Source organism: Electrophorus electricus, chromosome 13 (genome assembly GCF_041902795.1).
Source record: "Electrophorus electricus isolate QZ-2024a chromosome 13, ASM4190279v1, whole genome shotgun sequence".
NCBI lineage: Eukaryota > Metazoa > Chordata > Actinopteri > Gymnotiformes > Gymnotidae > Electrophorus > Electrophorus electricus.
In genome coordinates this window covers 14,845,476-14,871,345 of record NC_137509.1, presented here as the reverse complement: position 1 = coordinate 14,871,345, position 25,870 = coordinate 14,845,476, and the positions used below count along the sequence as shown (strand labels likewise).

At 36.2% G+C, this 25,870-nt stretch overlaps 2 protein-coding genes across 4 annotated transcripts; both read right to left on the bottom strand.

Annotated features, from left to right (window-relative positions):
* Nucleotides 1-3,149: 3,149 nt before the first annotated feature.
* Nucleotides 3,150-18,835, bottom strand: LOC145643545 (uncharacterized). Its single transcript, XM_081695076.1, has 10 exons — nt 18,725-18,835; nt 18,435-18,589; nt 14,732-14,829; nt 7,242-7,259; nt 6,814-6,894; nt 5,996-6,346; nt 5,099-5,212; nt 4,966-5,000; nt 4,682-4,805; nt 3,150-3,780 (listed from the first exon to the last, which is right to left on the bottom strand). Exons 1-10 carry the CDS (start codon nt 18,833-18,835, stop codon nt 3,362-3,364), a joined length of 1,506 nt encoding a protein of 501 aa, XP_081551202.1. The 3' UTR covers nt 3,150-3,361.
* An 876-nt stretch (nt 18,836-19,711) lies between these two features.
* On the bottom strand, nt 19,712-23,656 carry LOC145643571 (uncharacterized). 3 transcript variants are annotated; one of them, XR_014116040.1, is made up of 7 exons: nt 23,526-23,656; nt 23,087-23,443; nt 22,619-22,969; nt 22,389-22,487; nt 22,232-22,266; nt 21,894-22,069; nt 19,712-19,866 (listed from the first exon to the last, which is right to left on the bottom strand). XR_014116040.1 is itself a non-coding variant. In XM_081695304.1 (7 exons), exons 1-6 carry the CDS (start codon nt 23,563-23,565, stop codon nt 21,962-21,964), a joined length of 990 nt encoding a protein of 329 aa, XP_081551430.1. In that variant the 5' UTR covers nt 23,566-23,654; the 3' UTR covers nt 19,712-19,866; nt 21,925-21,961. The 3 variants fall into 3 exon arrangements, 2 of the variants coding, with proteins under 2 accessions (XP_081551430.1, XP_081551432.1); XM_081695304.1 differs by having other exon boundaries at nt 21,925-22,069; nt 23,526-23,654; XM_081695306.1 differs by lacking the exon at nt 22,389-22,487 and having other exon boundaries at nt 21,925-22,069; nt 23,526-23,655.
* Between the last annotated feature and the right edge of the window lie 2,214 nt (nt 23,657-25,870).

Here is a 25,870-nt window from a genome sequence, read left to right as displayed (position 1 = left end):
ATAAAAAGGTACCTATCTTCTGATGATTACTTCAAGCAGGATAACATGCCATGTCACAAAGCTCAAAATATCGCAAACTGGTTACTTGAACATAACTGTGAGGTCACTTACTCAAATGGCCTCCACAGCTACCAAATCCCAATGCAATAGATCACCTTTGGGATGTAGTGGAACAGAAGAGTCGCATCATGGATACGCAGCTGTATGATGCTGTCATGTCAATATGGACCAAAGTCTCTGAGGAATGTTTTCAGAACTTTGTTGAATCTATGCCTTTACATTTACATTTACATTTGTGGCATTTAGCAGACATTTTTTACTTACAAAAGTGCTTTGTCATTTATTCATAGAATACATCCTAGCCAGTACAGCAGATTAGAGTTTAATATACAAATCATCTAGAATACTGTAGAAATACAGGGATCACTGCTGATGCCTAGAAGTACAAAATACACAAAGTCTCTCTTAAACAATGATAAGTGTAATAAACAAAAAGTGCTAGAGTTTGTTAAACAACATCAGTGTAATAAACAATACCCTACAAAAGTACTAATTTAGTCATTCAATATGGGAGCAGGGTCAGTTGTCATTTAAATAATCCATGAATAGAGGGATCTTCAGTCTGCCTTTGCAGACTGCAAGGGACTATGCTGTCTGGACAGCAAGTGGCTGTTCATTCCACCATCTTGGAGCCAGGACAGAAAATAGTCTCAATGCTTTTCATCCATGAGACCTGAAGCAAGGTATTTCAAGTGGAGCCATACTTGAGGTTTGATATACTCAAGGTACAGATCGGGCTTTGACCATTGACCTCATGAATGGAGGGGCTGGTCCATTTTTGGCTTTGTAGACAAGCAACAATGTTTTAAATCTGATGTATGCAGCTACTGGAAGCCAATTAAGGAAGCGCAGCAGCAGAGCAACATGTGTGAACTTTGGAAGATTGAAGACCAGCTGCTGCATTCTGGACAAATTGTAGAGGGCTGATAGCTCTTGGAGGCAGACCAGCAAGTAGTGAGTTGCAGTAGTCTATCTTTGAGATCACAAGAGACTGCACAAGCACCTGCCTAGCTTCCTGTGAGAGAAAGGGCCGAATCCTTCGTATGTTACAAAGGAGAAATCTGTAAGACCAGGTTAGATTTTAAACATGAGTTGAGAATGACAACTGGTTGTCCAAAGTTATTCCCAGGCTACAGGCAGCTTCAGATGGTGATAGCATGGAGTTCTCAAAAGATACTGTGAGTAAGGGTTGGGAGTACCTGGGATGGTAAGGGTTGGGAGTACCTGGGATGTACACAAGCTCAGTTTTACTGGGGTTGAGCTTCATCCATGACACAATGTCAGTCAAGCATGCAGAGATCTGGAGACCTGTGTGTCAGAGGGTGGAAAAGAAAGAAATAATTGAGTGTCATCAGCATAGCAGTGGTAGGAAAATGCATTAAACATTGACGCAATTATTAAGGCAAAAGCGGGTCCAATCTGGTACTGGCAAGGTGTACCTAATAAAGTGGCCAGTGAATGTGTACTGGAATGTCAAATTCCCCTGCTCCTCAACTATCTAGGAGAAGGTAAAGAGCTGGTCCACTGTTTCATGAGAACCGTATCATTGTCCCTCTTGAACCCAAGGCTCAACAATCAGACAATACTTTGCCTCGTCATAGACTTTCCTAGGGAGACTGAGAAGTGCTACCTCTATTGTTTACACAAATTCTCCAGATCCATTTCTTAAAGATGGTGACCATCACTCCTAGGCTAGTAGAAAGCATATAAAAAAAATTTAAGCCCCACCTATAGATGAACTAAATTAGCCAGTAGATGAACTGATGTTGCCATGTCAGAAACATCCCACCCACAGGCCCACTGGTATAAATAATGCTCCATCTACTATGTAATGGGTGGGCTCCCTTGAGTCTTGGTCCTCCCAAAGTTTCTTCCTTAATTCAGCCCAGGGAGTTTTTGCTTCCCAGTGTTGCCTCTGGCTTTCTCCTTAGGTATCTGGACCCAGGTTTGTGACATGTTGACAAATGTCTTATATTAATACATTTGTCTTTGACTTTATTGTGAACTGGGACAGGACTAAAATGTGGCCTTTTGGGGGGGGGGGGGGGTTCCAAGGTCTAGAATGGGGAAAACTGTTCTACGCTTATTAAATAATGAGAAATTAATTGGAAACATTACAGGACATGCAATCAGCAATTTGGTGTGGAGAGAGTTCAATTGACATATCTAAGGAAAACACTATTGCTGGTGCATTTTATGCTGACTTCAGATCAATATTGATCATTAATTCTGTTATAGTTTTATACTTATGTGCAAATCACTCCTTTGTTCACTTTGTCATAGTGTACCAGGCATCCAGCCCGAGGGACATGCCAACAGCCAGACACACTCCCACACACACCATACCTTCTGCAGTCTCCTAATTATTGATTACATGCACCTGTCCCTCATTTATATTTTGGTCTCTCTCTATTCAAGCCCACAGGGATGGTTAATCAACTGTGGCCCAGTGTCTTGAGAGTTTATGCAAGTGCTTTGCTTCTTTTTTCATTCACTCCTCTGCTTTGTGTTTGTTGTATTATGGAGAATATAGACATTCTTAATGTGGGCTTGCATCTCGTTCCCTCCCTGCACATGTCACACACATGATCTGACAGTAGTACATCCTGTTTCTACACAGATTATATTAAAACAGAAGCATGATGTTCTATCAAGACATTGAAGTTATATTTTATATCTTGCTATTTAAACATCATTTTAACCCTCGTGTTGTCTTAATATTCTGTATACACACCATGTCCTAAGGGTCAAATATGACCCACCTTCACTAACCCCCTAAAATAAAATAGCTGAATTGAGTTTTAAACCCCCAATCTACTTTGCTTGAAGAAGCAACCTTCATACAAGTTTGTCTTTATGAATATTTGAGTTTTCTCTTTTCACATTGCAGAAAGACTGTATTTAATCAGTGGCCACCACTAATTTTTATTACAGTACACCTGCTATATTCTTTTGTGTACACTAAAGTAGAGATGCATTATCATTTTTATTTAAGGTTCTGCATAGGTGTAAACATTAACATTTTAGTAAGAGATGGCAATTATATAGCAGAATGTGCAGAAAGTAGTTTCTAATGCATTGTACTGAAAGGAAACAATTGCAGTCATCAACATTTTTTGGCAACATAGTGATATTTTCTTATGCACCATACAGTGAGAAATTCAACTAAAACATATCAATCTCCCATTTTTCTCCCAGCATTCATGAATAAAGCGTGAACACTTTCAGTGGCATTGCGGCATGAAAAATCGCCCGTCCACTCTCTGCATCTCAGAGACTAGATGCAGCCTCACCTCATGACCTAAGCACCTGCTACAATTAGCAGCCATCTGTAGGCTGGCAGGTCAATCACATCCATTTTTTTCCAGATGTCCACATATTTACGGAAACCTTCCAAATTTGTCATTTGCAGGATAATTTTTTTTTTTTGATGACTGGTGTGATATACATGTAGAATGCTGAAGTGATGTCGGGGGCATGAGCAGCTGCATATCATGTGGGTCATCTTTATGACAATTTGAGCTGCCTCCCTGCCATGTATGTCATATGGTAACAGGGACCATGTTATTTTGCCATTTTTTGACAAAAATGTCTCTCCATTAGCTTGGGGGATTTCTTCTTCATCTGAAGATGATTCATCGTGCTCTGGGTTATATTCCTCCCCATCCTCTTCTTCAGATACCTCTTCTAAATCATTGAGCTCTTGTTCTTCCTGAACATCTGAAAAAATTAGATCTATAAGCTGTTGGGCACTGAAATGTGTGGGTACTGTCACTTGCTGCACCTTTTATAGCCTTTCACTGCATTCCCCTTTAGTAAACAATGCTTTCAAGAAATGTTTATTTTGTCTGAAATTTAGTTTGTTTCATCTGAATTTGTTTTTATTTAATCTCTGAACTTGATACATTTGTGGGGTCATAGCCTCTCGTGCACAAGAAAGTTATAGTTTTTAGAGTTCTATCAGTAGCAAATAATTTCAATTTCTCATTGTGTGTGTGTATGTGTGTGTGCGTGTGATTGTGTGTGTGTGTGAACATGCTTGTGTGATTTTGTGGTTTTTGTGAAATATAAATTATTTTAAAACTGGTGGGTCAAAAATGACCCTAAGACAATCTTTGTACCCTGGAGGTGTACAGCTTTCATGGAAATATAAACAACATTATTTTTCACTCTTTCCAATCTTGGAGACACTGTAGGAAAAGTAATCAAATTTCATGTTGAAAAAAGATCATTAAAGGGGTTTTCTCTGCAGTTAAATGTGGTGGCGGGTCATTTTTGACCCTTAAGAAAACACAATGGTTAAACACTGTAAAACATGAAAACTAAGTGGCTAGTGAGTAATTAAAATGTTTTGAAACTGTTTTTATGTTGGTTTCATATCTATGACAATACACACACACAAACATAAAGCAAAGGCCTGGGGAAATTAGTGAGAGTGATACATATGCTGAATCAACATATTTATATACTGATTTGTGAACTTTAAAAATTAAGCTGCAATAAAAACAGTTTTATTGTAAGGAATTTTATGTTTTCATTTGCACAAGTGTATTTGGACAAGTTTTACCATATTTGTAACTGGTGTATTAACATGCTTACTTATAAGGAAAATCAAACCTACAGTTTTCACAGTCTGACTTGTGCATATACAGATTTGTCTTTAATGGCCTTTGCTCTTGATTTTTTTGAAGAGGCTCAGGAGAAAAACCTAAAGCAGCATAATTCAAGGAATCCTTCTCATCAACCTGCAAGAGCAATAAAATAAACACAAAAGTTTAGTTGTCAGCTTTCAAATGAACATTCTGTGTCATACAGTGAGAGACCACTTTTTGAAGTAGGTTTATTGATTGAGAGATTCGAATAACATCAATTGAATTCTGTGGCAATTCAGAAATTAACACTTACCTGATTCACTTGTATTGTTTGAGCAGTTAAAGAGTCTTGAAAACAATCAGAAAGTATAATTAACTGTAATTTCACATTTAGAGATACTGGATATTTATGTGCAAATATATAAGAAAACTTGAAAAATCCATACCTTTTTGTCGATACTTTTGAAACATTCTGATAAGCATTATAACCACAGTTACAGTTATGATGTTTGATGATGCAAGTGCTAAGACAGGGAGTTTCCATGTCTCCATTTTGGTTTCTAAAACAAAGTTCAGTTAAGATACAGATTTTAACAGAAAATACTATTTTTCTACACGTCTGCATTTAGGAGGTTTTGCTTTTGCTCTCAGGGCATACTTCTTATTCTGATTATTTCTGATTCACTGACCTGCACAACTAACCACACATATAGAGAACCATTGTTGGCTACTTTTCGTAAGTGACCTAAATCCACCTTTTATATTTTTATTTGACTGGTGCAGAAATACTTTCAATTGATGCTTGTGGCAATGTATGAAGAGTGACTGTGGAATGGTGAAAATAGGAAGACTTCTGAGAACTCAAGCTAAAGTGCAGATGGCATAGAAGAAGGAACTATGAGCTTATTTGTGTTTATCTAACCTAGGGGCACTCAAGAGTGATCAATCAGCAGGTACTTAGTGGCACAAACCTCAGTGGACTGGACTTTCAAAGGCATCTGATATTATATTGCTTTTTTCCTACAGTTAACTGTATTTCCATTTTTGTACATACATATTTTGATCATATTAATATTAGGTTTTTAAATTTGCATGATGAGCAAAAACCAAAACATGCATGAAGCACAACAATAGTTGCTTTTAAATAAACATACAACTGTATCCCTACTCAGTATTTTACAGTAGTCTATAAATATCTATAATTTTTTTAAGTATGCTGTCTCTAGGTTTACTATCTAATATCTTTAATCTATCTAACATGGTGTTAAAACACCAAGTAGTAGTAATTGGATGTTGATCTAGGGTTTGCTTTTTTTCACCTGACAAAATATTGCAATGCTTACCATTGAAGAACAGTGTAGTTCCATTCCCAAACAGTATCTCTCCACAAAGAGCCACAGCACAGTAGTAAGTTCCAGCATCAGAGAGGCTGAGATTCCTCTTTGTGAGCTCATACACACAGCTCTCTGTAGGAGAGTCAGCTGCAGAGCTCTTCTGACACTGACTCTTGCTGTGTCCGTTAGTATAAATAATTCCTGGTTGAGACTCTTCTGAACCATGTCTGAACCAGCAGACACTGTGTCCTCTGGCACAGCTCTCAGTGAGGACTGTACACTGCAGAGTCACAGAGTTTCCTGGATGAACTGGCTCTGACACAGGCTGCTGGAGAAGTGTGTGGCTGGAATAATGTGCACCTTAAAAAGTAATGCATTAGAAGCAATAAATAACTTTAACAAAGAAGTAATCAACTAATGTGTAACATAAAATATTACCAAATAAAACATCCTTGATCAAAAATGTTTGATAATAAATATCTGCAATAATATCCAATTAAAATTCTTATTTCTGCATTAGCATTTGGGTTGAAAGTGTGACAAAACTTCAGAATCTTTGATCACCAAAACGGTTCCATCTCCAAAAGTAATGGTATTCATAAAAGCCACAGTACAGTAGTAGGTCGCCGAGTCAGTCTGCTCTGTTTTCACAATGCTCAAAGCACAACTGCTGTCTTCAGTTTGTACAATATAATGTTTTTTGTCAAAACCATTATAAAATGTGGCTTCTTTTGAGTAGCGCTGAGAGTCTGCAACTAGTAGTGGTCTCGATCCGATAGTCTGCTTGTACCATGAAACTATATTGATAAATTTGGAGGAATACTTACAAAGAAATGTCACATTGGCTCCAAGTTCAGCTGTTATTAGAGGGTCCTTTTGCACAACCACCACCACCTGACATCGTGCATCTGAAAATGCAAAGAGAATATATGCATAAAAATTAAATGAAAAGGACACTGTAATCATATGAAAAACTAAAACAGAAAATATAACTTACAAAAGCAGTCTGAGTAAAGGTATATAATCAAGAACAGGAACCTCATTTTTCAATGAAGTCTGGAAGAAATTTTTTTTTGTAGAAATATATGTTTATGAAAGTGAATTTATGCCAGTGTGTTTAACAACAATATCATATTAATAGACTGTAGAATCCAAAGACAGATCCTCTAAACAGTTTAACAAGCCTGTAAGTCTCTAATTTCACTTTTAAAATATCCACATAAAATCATAAATACTTGATTATTTTGATGGTCACCTTTGTATCCTTCCAGTACTTAAGAGATGCATCTGTTTTCAGAGAGGCATGCACAAAACAAATTTATTCCACTTACATGCTCTTTGTATAAAGATTTGGTGGAATAATCCTTTACCTCTGCCCATGTATTGATTTGCACAGAATAATGACTAGTGAGAACATAAAAGGATACTGACATCACAGTGTTTAATTGGTTGTATGACAATGAGGGGCTGGGTCATATATATCCTTAAAAACCTAGCTGCATTTTTATTTTTTTAAATCACTCCCATTTTCTGGTGATTTTTCTGTTTCCATTTCACTAAATATTAGTATTTAATAAGTATAGTATATTAGTATATTTTCTTGGCAATTTCAGATGCATCATATCAGCTGACAACTGTTGACAAAACCAAGCTCCAACAGCTATGGATCCAGTGCCACAATTCTTCATATATTTATTGCACTGAATCTATACATAAGTTTCATTGTAATAAAATATATACAGCCTTGGAAACCCATAGAAAATTATGTGTCTAGCAACACGTGTATTTCAGTGTAGCAGTAATTCACTTCAAATGGTCTCGCATTGTGCTAAATGGCCTCTTCCTGTCTTTTGTTCTACAGAATGTCACTGACTCCACTGAATGTGGTGACTGCTGGGGACTCAGACAGTTTGAGCCAGTGCTTCTCTTATGTACTCCTCCATGGCCTTGCTTCCTAAGCATAACACAGTGGGCAAGCTTGACTGTGGGGAGACTGTGGAATCAGGCAGGAAATCTATAGTACAATCTTCTCTATTAGGTGGAAGAGTCGTGGCATAGATTTTGATGAAATCTACTGAGATAGCAGAAGCTGTAGTATTCTTGCAGCAGCTGAAGGAGTTCCAAAGCATTTGGAAGAGGAAGAGGCCAACCTTGTCCTTGAGGGAGTGGGAGAACCCTCCACACCAACAAGAAAAATCTTAATGTGAAACCAAAAATAAAATGAGAGATTGATGCACAATTCATTTTTTAAACTGTCTTGCCTAAAAAATGTATTGTCAATGTTAAAATATCATGTAACTGTATAGTTAAGACTGTGAATTTTAATCATTGCACAGGTGTTAGTGATTGTTCCCACAGGAAAGTGATGGGATAATTAGTGTATAAAAGCCAACAGACCATCCAGTCAGAGGAAGCCGGTAAAGGCTGTTACAATTATGGAATTGAGAAAGGTGACTTACCACATCAGCAAGCAGGCTATTTTTATGTTCAGTGATGTTTCCGTTTTATGTTGACCCATGGAGAAGGGAAGTGATGTGTATATACACAACTCTGGAAAAAAGTAACAGACCACTACAAAATTATCAGTTTCTTTAGTTTTTAGTTTTACAATTGATGGCTATGTGTTTGAGCAGGCTGAGCATTTTTGTTTTATTCTATAAAATACTGGCAACATTTCTTTCAAATTCCAGATAAAAATATTGTATTTTAGAGCATGTTCTTTTATGAAAATAACTAATGGTCAAAATAACAATAGTTACAGAAATAATGCAAAGAAAACAAGCTCATATTCATTTATAAACAACACAGTACTAATATTTCAACATAGGATGAGTCAAGAAATCAATATTTGGTGCATCTTGGCATGCTTTCTACCAGTCTTTCATGTTGCTGTTGCATAACTTTATGCCACTCTTGGCACAGAAATTCCAGGAGCTTGGCTTTGTTTGATGTTTTGTGACCATCCATCTTACTCTTGATCACATAACAGAGGTTTTCAATGCGGTTCAGGTCTGGAGATTGGGCTGGCCATGATAGGGTCTTGATCTGGTGGTCCCTCATCCACACTTTGATTGACCTGGCTGTGTGACATGAAGCATTGTCCTGTTGAAAAAAAAACAATCAGAGTTGGGGAACACTGTCAGAGCAGAAGGAAGCAAGTTTTCTTCCAGCACAGTTTTGTAAGTGGCTTGATTCATGTGTCCTTCACAAAGACAAATCTGCCCGATTCCAGCCTTGCTGAAACACCCCTAGATCATCACTGAATTTCACAGTGCACCACATTTCACAGTGTGTGTAAAACACTCTGTCTTGTAGGCCTCTCCAGGTCTCTGTGTAACCATTACACAACCAGTTGTTGGACAAAGCTGAAAATTGCACTTATCAGAGAAGATGACCTTTCCAGTCATCTATGGTCCAATCCTTATGGTCTTTTGCAAAACTGTGCAACTCAGACCAGCCGCTGCATGCCATTCTGTTTGTAGGTCACTTGACATCATCTTACGGTTGTTAAGTGACATTTGAATGAGGTGGCGATCATCATGGTCAGTAGAGAGTCATTTTTGTGACCTCTGCGAGTCTGTAGCTGTTGTTATCCCATGTGGTTTTTGCTTCACCCAGTTCTTATAAACCATAATTTATGAAATTTTCAAGATAGAAACAAGCTGATGCTCACTGTATCCCTCTAACAGTAAAGCTACAATTGAACCCTTCTTTTCCTTATTAATGACCTTTCTTTTCAACTCTTTTGGCGTGATCTGTAGCTGTATTTTGAGTACACTTACATTTTGGTTAGTCCTAGCACTTCTTTTCTCATCCAGCTGGTTCTATAACAAGAGAATAGTGATGACAGCAGCAGTGGTTTAGAATAGGAATTTGTTAGCATCTCATTAAGTAGAATGTGGTGAGTCTGAAAAGGAATTCAACATACACTTGAATGGAATGGCTGCTGTACATGTGGAGATGCTGATTTAAGAAAAAATTAGAGTGGTCTCATTTTTTGTCTGGAGCTGTACATTATATATATATATATATATATATATATATATATATATATATATATATATATATATATATATATATATATATATATATATAACACATACTGGAAAAGAGAACACAGTTACACATACAGGAAAAGAGAACATGGTGTCCCAGTTCAGCAATCAACTGAGAAATTGTATGCCCAGCAAACAAGAGAGAAAAGGCTGAACAGATAAATTTTGTAACAGCATCATAGATGGCGCACCATCAGTTCGAGCAATTTCAAAATGTGATACAGCTAGAAAGGGAAGAGTGACAGCTGATGACACAATTTGTTGAGACAAACTGTAAAAGAGAAAGCAAACACTACAACTTCAACCTACACCCAATGTATATGGGCTGGATAGGCCACAAGATGTTCCCCCTCCCAAAAAATGATGACATAGAACATTACCTGAAAACATTTGAAAGGTTAATTCACAAGCCTGTAAACGACCTTATAAGTACTGGACTCTAAACTTTATCCCACTCTTGAGTGAGAAAACTCGAGCAGTGTATATCACCATACATCAACTGTGAGCACTCTAATGACTACAAGAGAGTGAAAGATGCTGTTTTACAAAAATACAAGATCAACAAATAAAGCTACAAACTCAAGTTCCATTCAAAGTTGGTTCCAAGTGGAGAGAGTGAAAGACCTACACAAGAAATGGATTCCTGTTCTATGCTGACATGAATAGATGTAGCATAGTGAGCTTTTGCTGTTGTATCCCATCTGCCTCAGTGTTCAGTGGTGTTGTGAGATGCTTTTCTGCTTACCATGGATATAAAGAGTAGTTATTTGGGGTATCTTTCTGTCAGTTTAAACCAGTCTAGCCATTCTTGTGTAACCCCATTCATCAACAAGGCATTTCCACCCAGGAAGCTGTTACTCACTAGGCTTTTTATGTTTTTCAAACCTAATCTAATGGTCAGGTATTTGGGACAAGACAAGTGGTTAATGTTCCATTTCTATTGGATAGGCATTTGTGGTGATGTACATCAGAGGCATGTATCATGCTGCAAATGTCAGTTGGATAATCCATTGACCATCAAAAAAAAAAAGTGGCATTGTACAATCACCTTTAATCAAGGTCCCCTTCAAAATTTACAAAATTTACATTTATGATGCTTTTATTCAAAGCCACTTACAATTATCACTGGGTACAACTTGAACAACTGAGGGTTAAGGGCCTTGGTCAGGGGCCCAACAGAGGCAGCGGTGGGGATTTAACCAGCAACCATCCGATTACAAGTCAACTACCTTAAACACTGAGCTGCCACTGCCCCATTGTATGATTTGGCCATACCAGAGTAAATGGTGCACCACTTTGCAATAGTTTTGCAAAAGCTTCTCAGGTGGCACAGCAAATAAAAGGGGAACACGGGATACCTGTGCAGGGGCATGACACAGAAACCAAAACACAAAGCATGTGGAACTATAAAAGATTAAAAACAAAAGCCATGCAGTGGCCATGACTGCTAGGCAGAGACTACTAGAGAGGAGGAACCATCACATCACTGATATAAAATCTACCAAGTCGAGATATGACTTTGCGTTGTTATAAAGTACATTTTTAATGCTCCATGCCACTAAATACAGATTTTGTGTACTTTCATAATCTTCCATAATCTCTGATTAACAAATGTGACATTGTCCTTGAAATCTAGCTGTAGTTAACATTAGGTTTGGAGATCATATCTAAGATAAATACTTTAGACAAAATATATATGCAAACCACATGTTTTTAAGGGAATGTCCACCAGCTTGATCACCCTAATTTTAAAATCTTTATTAACTTCCCCCCTCTTCATCTCTGATATTTTCAGGTCTCATGACATAATTCCCTATATATTACGGTGTATTGAATTAGACCAAGACCAGCTCAGGTTATTGATTGATTGGTGGTTTATTTTCATACAGTATTCATTGAAAACCATTAGAAAGAATCAGTTAAGCAAATGCATAGCTCTTTTTCTTGACATTTTCATATCCACCACTACTGATCAAAACGTTTTTGTGGGTTGTGCATGTTTACTGGCTCACAGAGAAATATGTCTAGGAGCCTTTGGTTTAAAATATCTTGTGAACGTAACATGAAATTAGGACTTAAATAAATAAGCAGGCATTGTAAAAATGATAGGATCTGTAGATCTGGTTGTTTTGCTACTGTTCTTTTAACTAAGAGTGTCGATAAAAGCTACGTTTCTTCATTCAAGTTGTTTGACAAAGAAACAAAGAAACGGTTGAGCACTGCATGTCACAATCAGATATTCCGACCCTTATGCTAAGACTAAACATTCAAGATCTTGATTACTGTTACCACCTTCTCATGCTCAAGTTTCCAGACCTGATCACCAGCATCACCTTGCAGACCCTACAAGCATTAATAACATCTTTACACAATACACACATGGTATAATGTGGTAAATTAAATTATATGTGTATTGGGAGGATGGAAGGAGGGATGAATGAAAGGATAGATGTGTGGACAGATGAGTGTATTAGTATGAAGAGCAATTTGGTGATTTGGCATAGTTCAGTCAGTACAGCAAATGAAGTTGTTCTATGTTTTCCACGTAAGGAGTTATAAAATGAATGGGTTCCTATGGGAGGATAAAGGGATGAATGAAGGGATACACTCATACTGAGTGCAGTCAGTATGACATTCTGTTTGGTGCTATGGGTCAGCTAGATTGATGGCTATAGTTTGAAAACTAAAAGAGTTACACAATCTATGGGTGCAAGCTGGATTGCCGTTGTCTGTGCCCCACCAAAGTGTAAATTTAACATCAGTAAGCATACGTTAATTTGCCAATGTTCTCTTTTCATTCCATAATAGTGTATGTTTCATTTTTCCCCTCATACATTTCTTTAAGCTCAACCCAGAGAGGGGATCAAATGCAAGCAGAGGCAAAGGAATGAGCAAGAGGACCAGACAGCCTGTCCAGAAAAGGTCTTTGGCTATCGATCCACATGTCTGTTCCCTGATGAGGAAGCTTACAAAATATGAGAGCCATTTCATCTGGTGTACCTGTTGATGCTTGTTTATACCCTCAGAGTACTTACCTTACATTCATGGGCTATTTTCTCCTTTCTCTATTTTTCTGTCACCCTATTTCTTTTATCAAGACATATCTTAATCATAAATAAAACATCTTAGTATGATACTGTTTAATTAATGTACTATAACATGATCTGATAGCCATGCATGACATGAGGATATAAATAATGTAATCATAAAACACTTGAAAATATTATTAGTATGAAATGTTTCATATAGTCCTAGAGACCTTGGATATATAACATAAATCAATATAAGATATCAAAACACCATTTCTTGTGATTTGTAAAGGACCACTTAAGCCAAAAATCTAATTTTCAGAATTTATTCTAGATGTAGTTGATCAGTCAACACGTTTGAAGTCCAGGTTTTGCTAGTTTAGTTTAGAACTGAAACTGCAAGGCTAACATTACTATCAAACACTAGAAACCAAAAGTCACAAAAATAGCACAAACTGTTTTTGTAAAAACACATCACTAAAAAAAAGAAAAATATCTTTGTTCATGAAGTTGGCAGGTTGACTCTAGGCTGAGTGGAAAATTAGGTTCAGGTAAACAGTTTGTTTAAAAATTAAGTAGTGTTATGAAAACCTATTAATTGAGTTTTGAAAAGATTTAGGAGAAATAGCATAAGTCTTGATATTCCAGATAGGGTTTTTTTATTCTGTTATTTTCTATTATAGGCTCCAGTGATTGTGGAGAGGACAAATCTTGATAAAAATAAAAATTGTGGAATTTTTGGTTGCAGCTGCTGAGCTGTTTTTCTAAAGTTTTAAGTAAAGTGGTCTTTAATGATTTAATGATCTTAAATAATCATGCTTTGTTACCTCAAATGTTTATCACAGTGTCAACGCAGGACTTTGTCTGGCTCATCTGAGTTGTATTTGAAACAAGTCTAGAATCACCAAAATGAGAGTTCAGTTTTATTGCCAATTCATGGCTGTCATGTTGCATGTAAATAGTGACACTAATATAGCATTAAACAGAAAATAAAAATGTTCTCATTTCAATTATCTATTGTATCTTGACCTGAGCATAAACATCTGATTTATCCATAACTGTGGATATTCCAGAGGTATAAGGTTTCTGAGCAAATCTCAAAGCTGCATAGTTCAAGCCACCTGTGTCTTCAATCTGTCAGAGAACAAAAATGTGTTATAAACCATGTAGAGAATAGGAGTATAGTAGTTAGCTTTGGAGTTTTTTTTAATTAAGTCTACTTTTATGTGCAGGAAAATATTTAATTCTTTTTTTTTTTTTTACCTTATTTGTGTGTTTTGAGTGACCTTGACCTTGTCTTGAACCTTTCAAGGGAAAAAAAGTCATTATGTTCAAATATTTGTGAAAATATTCTGTTAAAATTTAAAATGACTCCAGTATTATAGATTAATCTTTAAATACAATGTAATTTAACAAACGTTTCTGTTGGTTCTTGCATAGCAGTCCACCCAGAACTGTGATGATAACAACAGAGATCACATTACATATTGTCAAAACAATCCATCTGGTATTTTCTGAAATTATCAAAAGCAACAGGTTAAAAGCAGATTCATTCATAGACAATGCTTTATTTTTCCTATTATATATATATACATATACACACAAATATACAGTTAAAATGTATTACAAAAAAGAGAATCACTATTTATTAGTGGTTTTACCTTCAACATCAACTTTAGTTCCATTTCCAAAGAGTATTTCCCCACATGCAGCCACAGCACAGTAATAAGTTCCACCATCAGAATTTCTAGTGTAACTCCTGAGAAGGTTGTAAACACAAGTCCGTGTAGGAGACCCAGCATCAGACTGTCTTACACTGATCACTCCTGTTGCCATGAGTGTTTTTCAGCTTGAAAAATTAATAAAAACAAAGTAACAATAGAGAACCATTAATCAGGCCAAAGAAGAAAAGAAGCTAAAAAGAATACCAACTGAAAATACCTTTGCTAGCTTTGACCTTGTTTTGGCCACGCTATGGCCCTGTCTAAATGTTTGTACCTGAAGCTCTGTGATTGTAGATGTTTTAACTGGAGAGTAAAAAAAAGTGTTTCTTGCCTAGAATGCATGCTACTTGTAGCCGATACTGTAGCATAAACATAATGGTTATTTAAAATATGACATACCAGTTATCAAGAGGCAATAAGTGAAAAAAAAATACTAAGCATTTCTACTGTTAGAATATAGTGAATCAGCAAAAGAGGCTTTGTGTTATTTGAATGGATATTTTAAGCTTATAGATGTCATTTCTATAATTCTAAAAAAATCTAAAAAATCTCATTTGATTGGTCCAATAGTTTTGAGGAAATGCTATATTGTGGTTTCATATTACAGATAATGTATTGCAGTGTTGCTATTTAAAGTAGTAAAGAGGTTTGTCAAAATGAGGCACAGAAAATATTTTTAAAAGTTGTCCTATAGTGCAGTTACATGAAACCTTCAGGTCAGTAGGTCAGCATTACCTATTAGCTACTGAAACATGATCCAAACACTGATAAATAAATAAACAATAGCATAGCTCAAACAGAAAACATATCTCAAACAACATATCTTATCTGGAATGGCTAAATCAAAGCCCTGACCATTATTCCATTTTATTGCTTTCATCTGAACCATTAAATCCTAGGCAACTATCCCAAAATTAAACTATACATTACTATACATTACTATGCAAAACTATTCATTGCTGAAAGAAGTTTGTATAGAGGAATACAGGTTACAGTACCTCCTTACACACGAACAGAACTGATCAGCAGATGCAAAACTTGTTTGGTGGAGATTACTTATAGTAACTGATAACTCTTTTAAATTCTGGATTCAACATACTTTTTCAATTATTGTTTAAAACTACAATGACCAAAATGATCATTTTGAAATTGCAATTTGAAAATTGCATATAATAGCCTTAACAAAAAAAGATTTTGTCTTGTTTCTTATCATTTTCTGCTATTCCGGAGCTTTTTTTTTTTTTTAAAGAGACCTTATGTATTTTGTACTTCTAGGTATCAGCATTGATCCCTGTATTCTTCAGTATTCTAGTTCACTGGCATGTTGGACTCTAACCTACTGTACTGTAGTAGGATATATTCTAGGATATATTCTAATATATGTTCTATATATTCTAAAGCACTTTTGTAAGTCGCATCTGGATAAATGCTGTAAATGTAAATGTAAATGTTAACTTGCCAGTGCTCTGTTTTTGTTCATAATAGTGTATGTTTCATTCTCCCCCCCCATACATTTCTTTAGGATCAACCCAAAGAGGGGATCAAAGGCAAGCAGAGGCAAAGTAATGAGCAAGAGGACCAGACAGCCTGTCCATAAAAAATATTTATTAGTATAAAATGTTTCATACATTCCTAGAGACCTTATTTTTTGGTTATTTGTAAAGCACCATTTTAGCCAATAATTCAATTTGCACAATTTACCTAGATGTATTTGATCAGCCAAGATATGTTTGGAGTCCAGATTTTGCTTTAGTTTAGAAGTGAAGCTGCAAGGCTAGTGATGCAATCAAACACTGCAACCAAATAGCTCAAATTTCACTACATCTAGTGTGAGTGGAAAATTAGATTTATCAAACTGTTCCTTTAACAATTATGTAGTGTTAAAAACCCATGCATTGAGTTTGGAAAGATATTGTAGGTGAATATGAAATAAGACAAAAGTCTTGATATTCAAGAAAAAGTTTTTTTTTTTTTTTACTATGCACTTGATTGTGGAGAGGACAGATCTGCATGAAAATCTAAATTAGTTCTAAGTAATTTTTTTTTAATTATTTGGGAATCTTAATTGTTTTCATACTTGTTGCCTCAAAATATTTATCACAGCAGTAACAATTAATTTAGTCATCAGAGCTGTGAAGATGGAGTTTCTGAGTCATGTAATGCCAGTTGTGATAGTAATTTGCCTGTAGGTATGCAGCAACAGTCTCTTAAAAATAACTACAGATTCTGTAAAATTAGATTAATCCCATAGCAGTAAAGTGCAGTATAATGCAATGTAGTAATTTTACTCTTTATACAGTAACAGAATGTAAAATTAGTTTAGCTTCTGTAAATGTACAGAGCTATACTGAAGTCTTTGCTGCCAGTTAATAGTAGGCAAGAAAAAACTGTAATAACATAATACAGTAACCTGCTGTAAATTAAATGTACGGTTCAGATACTGTAAATTTAATATACTGCCCGTAATTTTGCTGTACAATGTACGTGTTGTTTTGCAGTTTATGCATTTCTGCATGTGGCTGTAACCCCCGGTTAGGATTAAGTATACGTCTCAGAAAGCATGTTAGATTCAGAGCCGTAGTATGAAAAGGAAGTTCAGTTTTATTGCCAGTTTAAGTCTGTCCTACAGAATGTAAATGTAAACATATCAATAGCCTACTCAACATAGTCAACATGAAGGAGCTACTCCTCTCTGCAGTTGCTGCCACCCAGAAATATCACATGTATCTTGATAACCAAATACATCAAAAGCAAGATGAGCAGAAAACACAGAAGAGGAAAGGACTAACGGGGGAGATAATTGAGATAAAAGCAAAAAAGAAGAGAATAGAGGAGGATATAAATGTGCTCTTTAAGACTGCTGATCACAATGCTGAGCTGAGTCAGAAGGAAAACTGCTTCATTTGATAGTCCAAGAGACATCAAAGAGGTGCAAAAGAAAAGTAAATTAGGAATTTAAGGAATTTGAGGAATTTAAATGTGTTAAGGGGACTCTTGAGTGGATTGAATAATGTAGTGATAAAAACAGTTGCACCAGTGATGAAATCAGGCAGGAAGTGGAGTCCAAAAATATTGGAGCAGTTAGTTAAGAGTTGCTTAGAGTAAAAGGACACCATTGGATGAGTGCAATGGGAAAATAGGCCTTGGGTCAAGTGATTCCTCAAAAGCATTTAATAAGGCCACATTGCCTGAAAGAAGGTGATTGATGGATCATTTTAGTAGGAAGTGGATGCATGGTGCACAGCAGAGTGTTGCATGGGAAGCAAGGCCAATGGATTTGCTGGGAAAGTGTAGATAAATAAATAAAGTGTTTAAAGTATTAGTGTTTATTTGATAATAAGCAGCTATAAGTTAACACGTCACAGTTTGGTAGTAGTAATAAAGCAAGTAAGTTTGTGCAAGAGGGGCAACATGTTGGCGAGCGAACACAAGCCATAAATATGAGTAGATAGGGTGAGGTGTAAGACTGGAAATCGGTGGTGGACAGAGTTAAAAACTACAGGTCCCACAGTATTATTGCATTAACTGTGCTGAGGCCAAACATGGTGTTGTACTCAAAGTAAATGGATAGTTGATATTCTTGACTTGATATTATCAATTCCATTTGAGGAATCTGTAGATGAAGCTTGAACTCACCTACCTCAGCTTGTCTTTGGGACAACACACAGTGATGTCCACCTTCACAATAGATGGACTAGAGGGATCCAGGTTCTTGAGAAGAGGGGCCATTCTGAACCTCTTTGTGAACATAGAGAACGCTTTCTGTGTCTCGGGGGTCCAGTCCAACTTCTTTCCCTGCAACATGGAAGTGAGTGGAACAGCAATCCAAATTAAACTGTGGATGGACCTGTGGTAAAAACCTATGGACTTGTGGTAAAAAATGAAGTGTTCCAGCGTTTTCACATAGAGCTTTTTGGGTCATTAGTGCACTGCCTCTATCTTGTGGTCATCCATCTCTATTCCCTCAGATATAATCCAGGAAGGAGATGTAATCTTGTTGGAGTTGGCCCTTCTCCATTTTTCAATGGAGATTCCATGCATTATAGACAGGTACTCAAAGTGGCTTCAGATTGTAATGAACTCTGCCTTCCACTCTTTCCCTTATGAAGATGAAGTTATATATACTGTGCAGGTGAAGCTTCACAACAGTCTTGTACAGGTGTTTATAATCTATGCATGGCCTTAGACCAACATCCTCCTTTTTAACAAAAAAACCCCGTGGACAAAGGGGAAGTGAAAGGTCAAATTAAGCCTTGTTTATAGGCTTCATCAATGTAGTCCTCCATGGCCTGAGATTCTGGTAGAAAAAGAGAGGTTAGAACCTAGCCCTAATAGGAATTGTATTTGCACTAAGATCAACTGAAAATTCCAGGGTTGATGTGGATGCTGAGGTGGCTTGGTTTTGTAAAGCCATCTCTGAAATTCATGTAGGCTGAGAGAAAGATTGGCCAGTGATTTTTACCTTTCAGTCTACTCTAGCAGACCATGAGACCACTGGATTTTGTGGTTAATGTTCAATGCATTGGGGTAAGAGTGATAAAAATGATCAGGTTTCAAATTGTGAAGGGGGATTATATTATGAGGAATATAGCCTTTACCAACAGGTCTGCTGTCATTGTTTCTAATATTCATAGGATGAGAGAGGAGTATACAGTAAATGTGTAGTTCTTGTCTATGAAAGTGCTGGCTTCACCAGAATTTAGGAGAGCTAGAGGAGTGAAGGATCTCTAATTCAAAACATTAATTGGGTCAGAAAACATATGATCTGAAACAGCATCAAGGCAAGATGAAGCAAGTTTATTTGTATAGCACTTTTCAAACATAGTGTCAATTCTAGTGCTTCACATAGACTTCTGGATATAATTAGGTATCTCAAGGAGTGTGACGCAGACAGCACAGAGGAAGCAAGAGGCAGCGTAGCAAGGAAATGCTCTTTATTATCCATAAGAGAATAACTAAGAGAAGCACTGATGAAACAAACAAAAAAAATCTTTCTTCATGAAGACAGCTCAGCAATTTGTAGAGACTCTCTGATCTGTAGTCTGTTAACGTACAGTGTGATCTTCTGGGCTCTGTGGGTTTAAATAAGTGGAGAAGAAAATAGGTAACAGGTGAAAACATTTAATAAGCAGGTGATTGAGAGCGGTGGAGGTGAGTGGTGTAATCCCTAGTAGCACTGGGCATGTCCCTCCTGCTGGATGGCCAACCAACTGTGACAATGATATATTTATCAACTTGGGAATGTTTTCACCAAATATAAAATATTAAATTTTGTTGATTTAAATAGAAAACTAAATGTAAAGGAATAAAACAGAATAATATATAAAGAGATGAAAATGTAATTAAAATAATTATACTTCATAAATGACAAAGTGCATACAATCAAATGTAACCTATAATTTGTTGAGGTAAAACCTAAAAAAAAAATAAAGGCAGAATAATGAGGAATGAAATAGTTCACTATCAGAGGAAATACTAACCCCAGAGCTCTTGCAAGTGGGACATTGGTCTTCTATTGTCATACTTTAGAATATCATTGAAAGAAATCACCATGCAAATTAACTCCTCAAGGGAAGACACTTCATCTCAACACATCAGCTCAGTTTGTACATGCTCGTATAACTCATTTTGAAACATATTATTAACCATACAACCAGTGGCCTGCCTAGGCTCTGACTATGGAGCTATAGCCCTGGGGCTTTTTTCATTAGTCCTGCAACTTTTCTAATACCAACTTCACATTATCATATGAACTTTGAATAAAACCATTGTAAAATATAACCACCAATTCACTTACCAGGACTAAAAATGGCAAAATGTAGCATCAACTGCCATGTAAACCAAATTTCAAACTAACAAACTGCACCTCCTTTTTTCTTTTTTGTCTTTGAATCTCAGATGTCTTGTGAGTGATGCAACAATGACACACAAAAGAATGACAAGGGTAATGTTAATGTTAATGTTTACATTGTAGACACTATTGTAGAACATTCATTTTTCTTACCATAAATAGAAGATACTTCCCATCAGCAGGCTGTTAGACAGTTTAGCGAGTCTTGCCCCCACACCATTGCCATTACATTTATAATGTTAGTGTTCCAGTGAACCTATTATTTATTCACTTTTCTGGTTAAGGTTATGATGTAGTCAGGTTAAAAGTGTTGTATTTATGATGATGTTCTTGAAAATAAATAGTAGAATCAATCTAGTGTAAAAATGAAGCTTTATTCTACATTATGCTAATAACTATTGGTTTTGGCTAACACTAGAGTCAGAGCCCTGACCCACCTAAACCGGAATAAAATTGAATTACTCATCTCTTCAAGTCTGCTAGATGGCATTAGTTGATATTATAATTCATATTAAAATGGTGTGTGAAACTGTGGATATAGGTTAGTAATCAATAGACCGGCAAGAAAAGAAAATTAAACCAAAACTAAATATAATGGTAGTTATTAAAACTAGCTTCACATAAATTTACTGGCAGAAAGGTACACAGGCCACCTTTGTAGCTGATTCATATTATTCTCCATTTTTAAAAGATCCTATATGTTTTCTAGGTGGACATAAGGCATTATTTTTCAGTAAGCAGGCTGGAGCACAAAGCAGTCTTGGTTTTTCTAGAGGTTTTTTTCCTCATGTTCTAAGGAGTTTTTCCTTGCCACTGTCCCCCTTGGCTTGCTCATTGGGGCTTGGACTCAGACATTTGTAAAGCTGCTTTGTGAAAACAACTGTTGTAAAAAGTACTCTAGAAATAAATTTGACTTGACGTGACTCATTGATTGTTTAGTTTCAGTATAGTTCAAATATATCAAAGCACCTAAAAGTAAGATCAGAGATAATTCAGGGTGTGGTTTCATGAATATCTGGTAAAGATTTCACAGAGCAACATTTCTTATTTGGCTGAGCCTCAGGTCTCTGTGCAGTCTAGACATACTTCTGCATACCACTTCTGCATACCACAGCTGAGACTCCTTAAAATGATAGTTACTCCCTGATACCGGTTTCTCACAATGGGTAACAAGTTTATTTACCTTATAGCTAGGTTTGAAGCTGTAATGTAATTGTTTACATGAACCATTCAAAGAACTTGACTCACATCATTAAGCTTGCTTAAAATGTGGAGATACCTGTCCATGTTGGTGATGATTTTGATGGATATTCATTTCACTTTAATCTGTATATCAACATCTTGACTGTCTTAGACTCTGGATATCGCAAAGGTTTCTGTGTAAATCTCACAGCCGTGTAATTTGTCGCATCAAAGACCTCAGCCTAAGAGAGAACAAGAGCCATTACAAACTATTCACAGGACAAAATACACACAGAGCTAAAAATATAATTCTGTATTTTGTACAAATACATTATTGTGGACAGATCCTTGTATATTATTAAGAAAATGAACGCATGAATTTGCAAGGCAGATTAACCAGTTACCTGATTTATGTGACTTTGATTGTAATTGGAAGCACCTTTATGAAAAAATAGGACTATTAGTAATATTCCTGGTAATACCCTACTAATAGTTACCTTTAGTAAGTGTTTACATTTATCAGATTGTTACAAAGTAGCAGTAGTGAAAGAGAAAACATACCATTCTGTTGATTTTTAAATAGAATTCCAACCAAAACTACCATAGTAACATTAAATATACTGGATGTTGCCAGTGCAATAACAATCCAGAGATTATATTCTGAAATCATGAAAAATATTGTGGATCAATATCACACAATGTAGGGGCAAAGGTGCCCTCTAACTAAAACTATGCAATGTAGTCATTATTTCGTTATTCTGGGATATCTCCTCTTTTATCAAAATTCATACCTTCAACATCAACATCAACTTTAGTTCCATTTCCAAAGAGTATTTCCCCACATGCAGCCACAGCACAGTAATAAGTTCCACCATCAGAATATCTGGTGTAACTCCTGGGAAGGTCGTAGACACAGGTCCGTGTAGGAGATCCAGCATCGGAGTCTGTCTTACACTGATCACTCCTGTTTCCATGAGTGTAAATGATTCCTGGATGAGATTTGTTTGAGCCATGTCTGAACCAGTAGACACTGTGTTCTCCTGTGCAACTCTCAGTAACAGCTTGTAGTGAACACTGGACTGTAGAATATTCTCTGTTCTTGAAAACCATTTCAGTCTGAAGCTGCCACTTGATCTTTTCAGCTTGAAAAAAAAAACAGCAAATAATGAGAGAGAACCATTAATTCTGATTCATGGTTCTCTCTCATTACCTGCAAAGAAAAAAAAGTAGCAGAACAGTAAACCTGTGCAAGCAGTTACCTTGAAATAGCAGAAGGGTCCCAGATCCAAACTCTACACCATTTGCCTTCACTGTTCCACAGAAGTATGTTCCAATGTCATCTTCTGAGACATCATTAATAATGAGGTCAAACTTTTCTTCACTCACAGAAACAGCGAAGTGACTATTTAAAAATGCTCGAGCAAATCTGTACTTTGTACCATTCTCAGCTGTTCTCATAATGTACTGAGGCACCTTTCCTAAACTCATCTTATACCAAACAAAAGCATTTTCGGGATTTTTTCTGTCTTGGACTATGTTTTGGCCACATTTAATTGCCACACTAAGTCCCTGCCTAACTGTTTGTACTTGAATTTCATTGACTGTAGAGGTTTTAACTGGAGAGGAAAAAAAAAAGAAAATGTTTAATGTTTAACAGGTAGATTGTAGCATAAACATATTTATTTAAATATGACTTACCAGTTATGAAGAGGCAAAGAGTGAAAAAATGACTAAACATTTTTACTGTTTAGACAGTGAGATAGTAAAATCTAATGAATCAGTACCTTGTTCAACTGTTCAACAGCAAAAGAGGCTTTGTGTTTTCTGAATGGATGTTTTAAAGTTATAAGAAGATTTGATTGGTCCAGTAGCTTTGAGGAAATGCTATGTTGTAGTTTCACACTACAGAAAAAGTATTGCTGTGGTGCTATTTAAAGCAGTAAAGAGTTGAGCCAAAATGAGGCACAAAAAAAAATTTAGAAGAGTTGTGTTGTCCTGTAGTGCTGTCACACGAAACTTTCATCTTAGATTATTTGGTTTATTTATGTCATCTTAGTTTATTTAACAAGTTTTAAACCACTAGACTTTTGTTTTAGGCACGGTGAGCCTTGAAAACAATCATGTCAGGTAATCCATAACAAAGTGCTCTAATTACAAAGCATTTTAAATGTTGAACTAAGATCTGCGTGTGATGTGTTCCTCATTCCTGGTCAAAGTCCTGACATTAATCCCATTTTGTTGATGTGGTCTCTTCTGAAGCATTTAAATCCTAAGCAATTATCCCCAAACTATACATTTCTGAAAGAATTTTGTATAGATGAACGCAGGTTAAAGTACCTCCTAACTGGGAACAGAACTGATCAGCAGATGCAGGACATGTTTGGTGGAGGTTACTTATAGTAACTGATAACTGTTTTAAATTCTGGATTAAACATACTTTTCAAATTAATGGCCTTGCATGTTTAACAGTAGAATGACCAAGATGATCATTTTGACCAGTTTGAAATCGATATAATTTAAATTGATAATTTTATATCAGCAACTGATTTTTATATAACAAAATAACCCCAACCATGTCTACCAATAATTGACTTATATTAACGTATATTGGTCTATCAGTATTTCAGATTTAAGAGTATTTTTTAAAAAAAAGAGTAGTTCTACCATGAAGACCATAGCAGACACCTTGCCTGTATACAATATTAGATTATGTGATTAAGAATGGACACATTTTATGAAACATTCTCCTGTAAGTCCAGATGGTTGTAAAGGGTTCTCAAAGCTGTTGCTGTGATATGGCGTGGTCATGAGTAGATCAGTAAAATGTATTTATCAAATTATTTATGAATATGGAATGGCAAGATTTGGTAGGTTCCAGGAAAAGGGGCAATGTGTACTGAAATCAAAATGGCATGTAGAAACAGTCTGATTCAGGAATTAAGGTCTCTTAGAAAGCAATGAAGGCATGCAATGGAGAAGGAAAGAGGATATTAATACACTACAGAAAGATTAGATTGTGCTAGTGCATCCTTCTTTAGGAATTCTTTAAATTATGTGACCTTATTTAGTAAGGAGAATTAAGGAGTTGAAAAGTATGAAAAAGTTAATTAGAGGGGTATTTTGAGGGTGTTTATAAAGATAATAAGGCAAAGGAGATGGAGTTGTCACTAAATATTCCAACTGGGGGTTAAACAGAATAGCAAATGGATGTTAGCCCATCAAAGTGGAGTGAGGTTCAAGACAAGGTGTGTCATGCAAAGGCAGTTTCTGCACAAGGACCTAATGGAGTGCTGTGTCGGGTGTATAAAAAGGCATCTGAGGTCTTGATATTTTTGTGGAAGAGGATGGTCATAAACTGGTAGAAAGGGATTATTAGAGTGGAGAAGAGTAGGAGGTATCCTTATTCCTAAAGAAAAGGATTCCATGGGTATAGAATATTTTAGCCTATGTGTCTTCTTAATGTGGATGATAAGATTTCTTTTAGTGTGAGAGTGTGGAGACTGGCAAAATACTTGAAGAGTTGGTTACATCCAGCAGACCTGGTTACATCCTGGCTGAGATTGGAAATGGGCATGATGACTGGTTGTTCCAGTTCACCGTTAGCATTTAGAGTGGAGATGGAGGTAATAACTGTATCCTTGAAGTGGGTTGTACGTGTGGAGTGGCTACACAATGGCTTCCGGTTACCTCAGATTAAGGCATACATGGAAGACATGACATAACATGACATGACAACGCTGACAACTACTGTGCTGTGTACCTGGTGGTTGCTAGGGAAGATAAATGATAATCTTAGGTGGGCAAGGATGAAGCCTAATAACTGTTCACCTTCACACTTCACCTGCTTTTTTGGTCCAATAATTAATAGAGGAACTGCTATGTTGTAGTTTCATATTAGAGGAAAAAGTACTGCAGTTGCTATTTAAAGCAAAAAAGAGACATTCTGGTTCCTGAGAATAATGACATAGCATATAGTGCTATGTTAAACAAGACTTAATTTCACAAACACAAAATTACATATTACAATCCTCTCATGAAAGCAA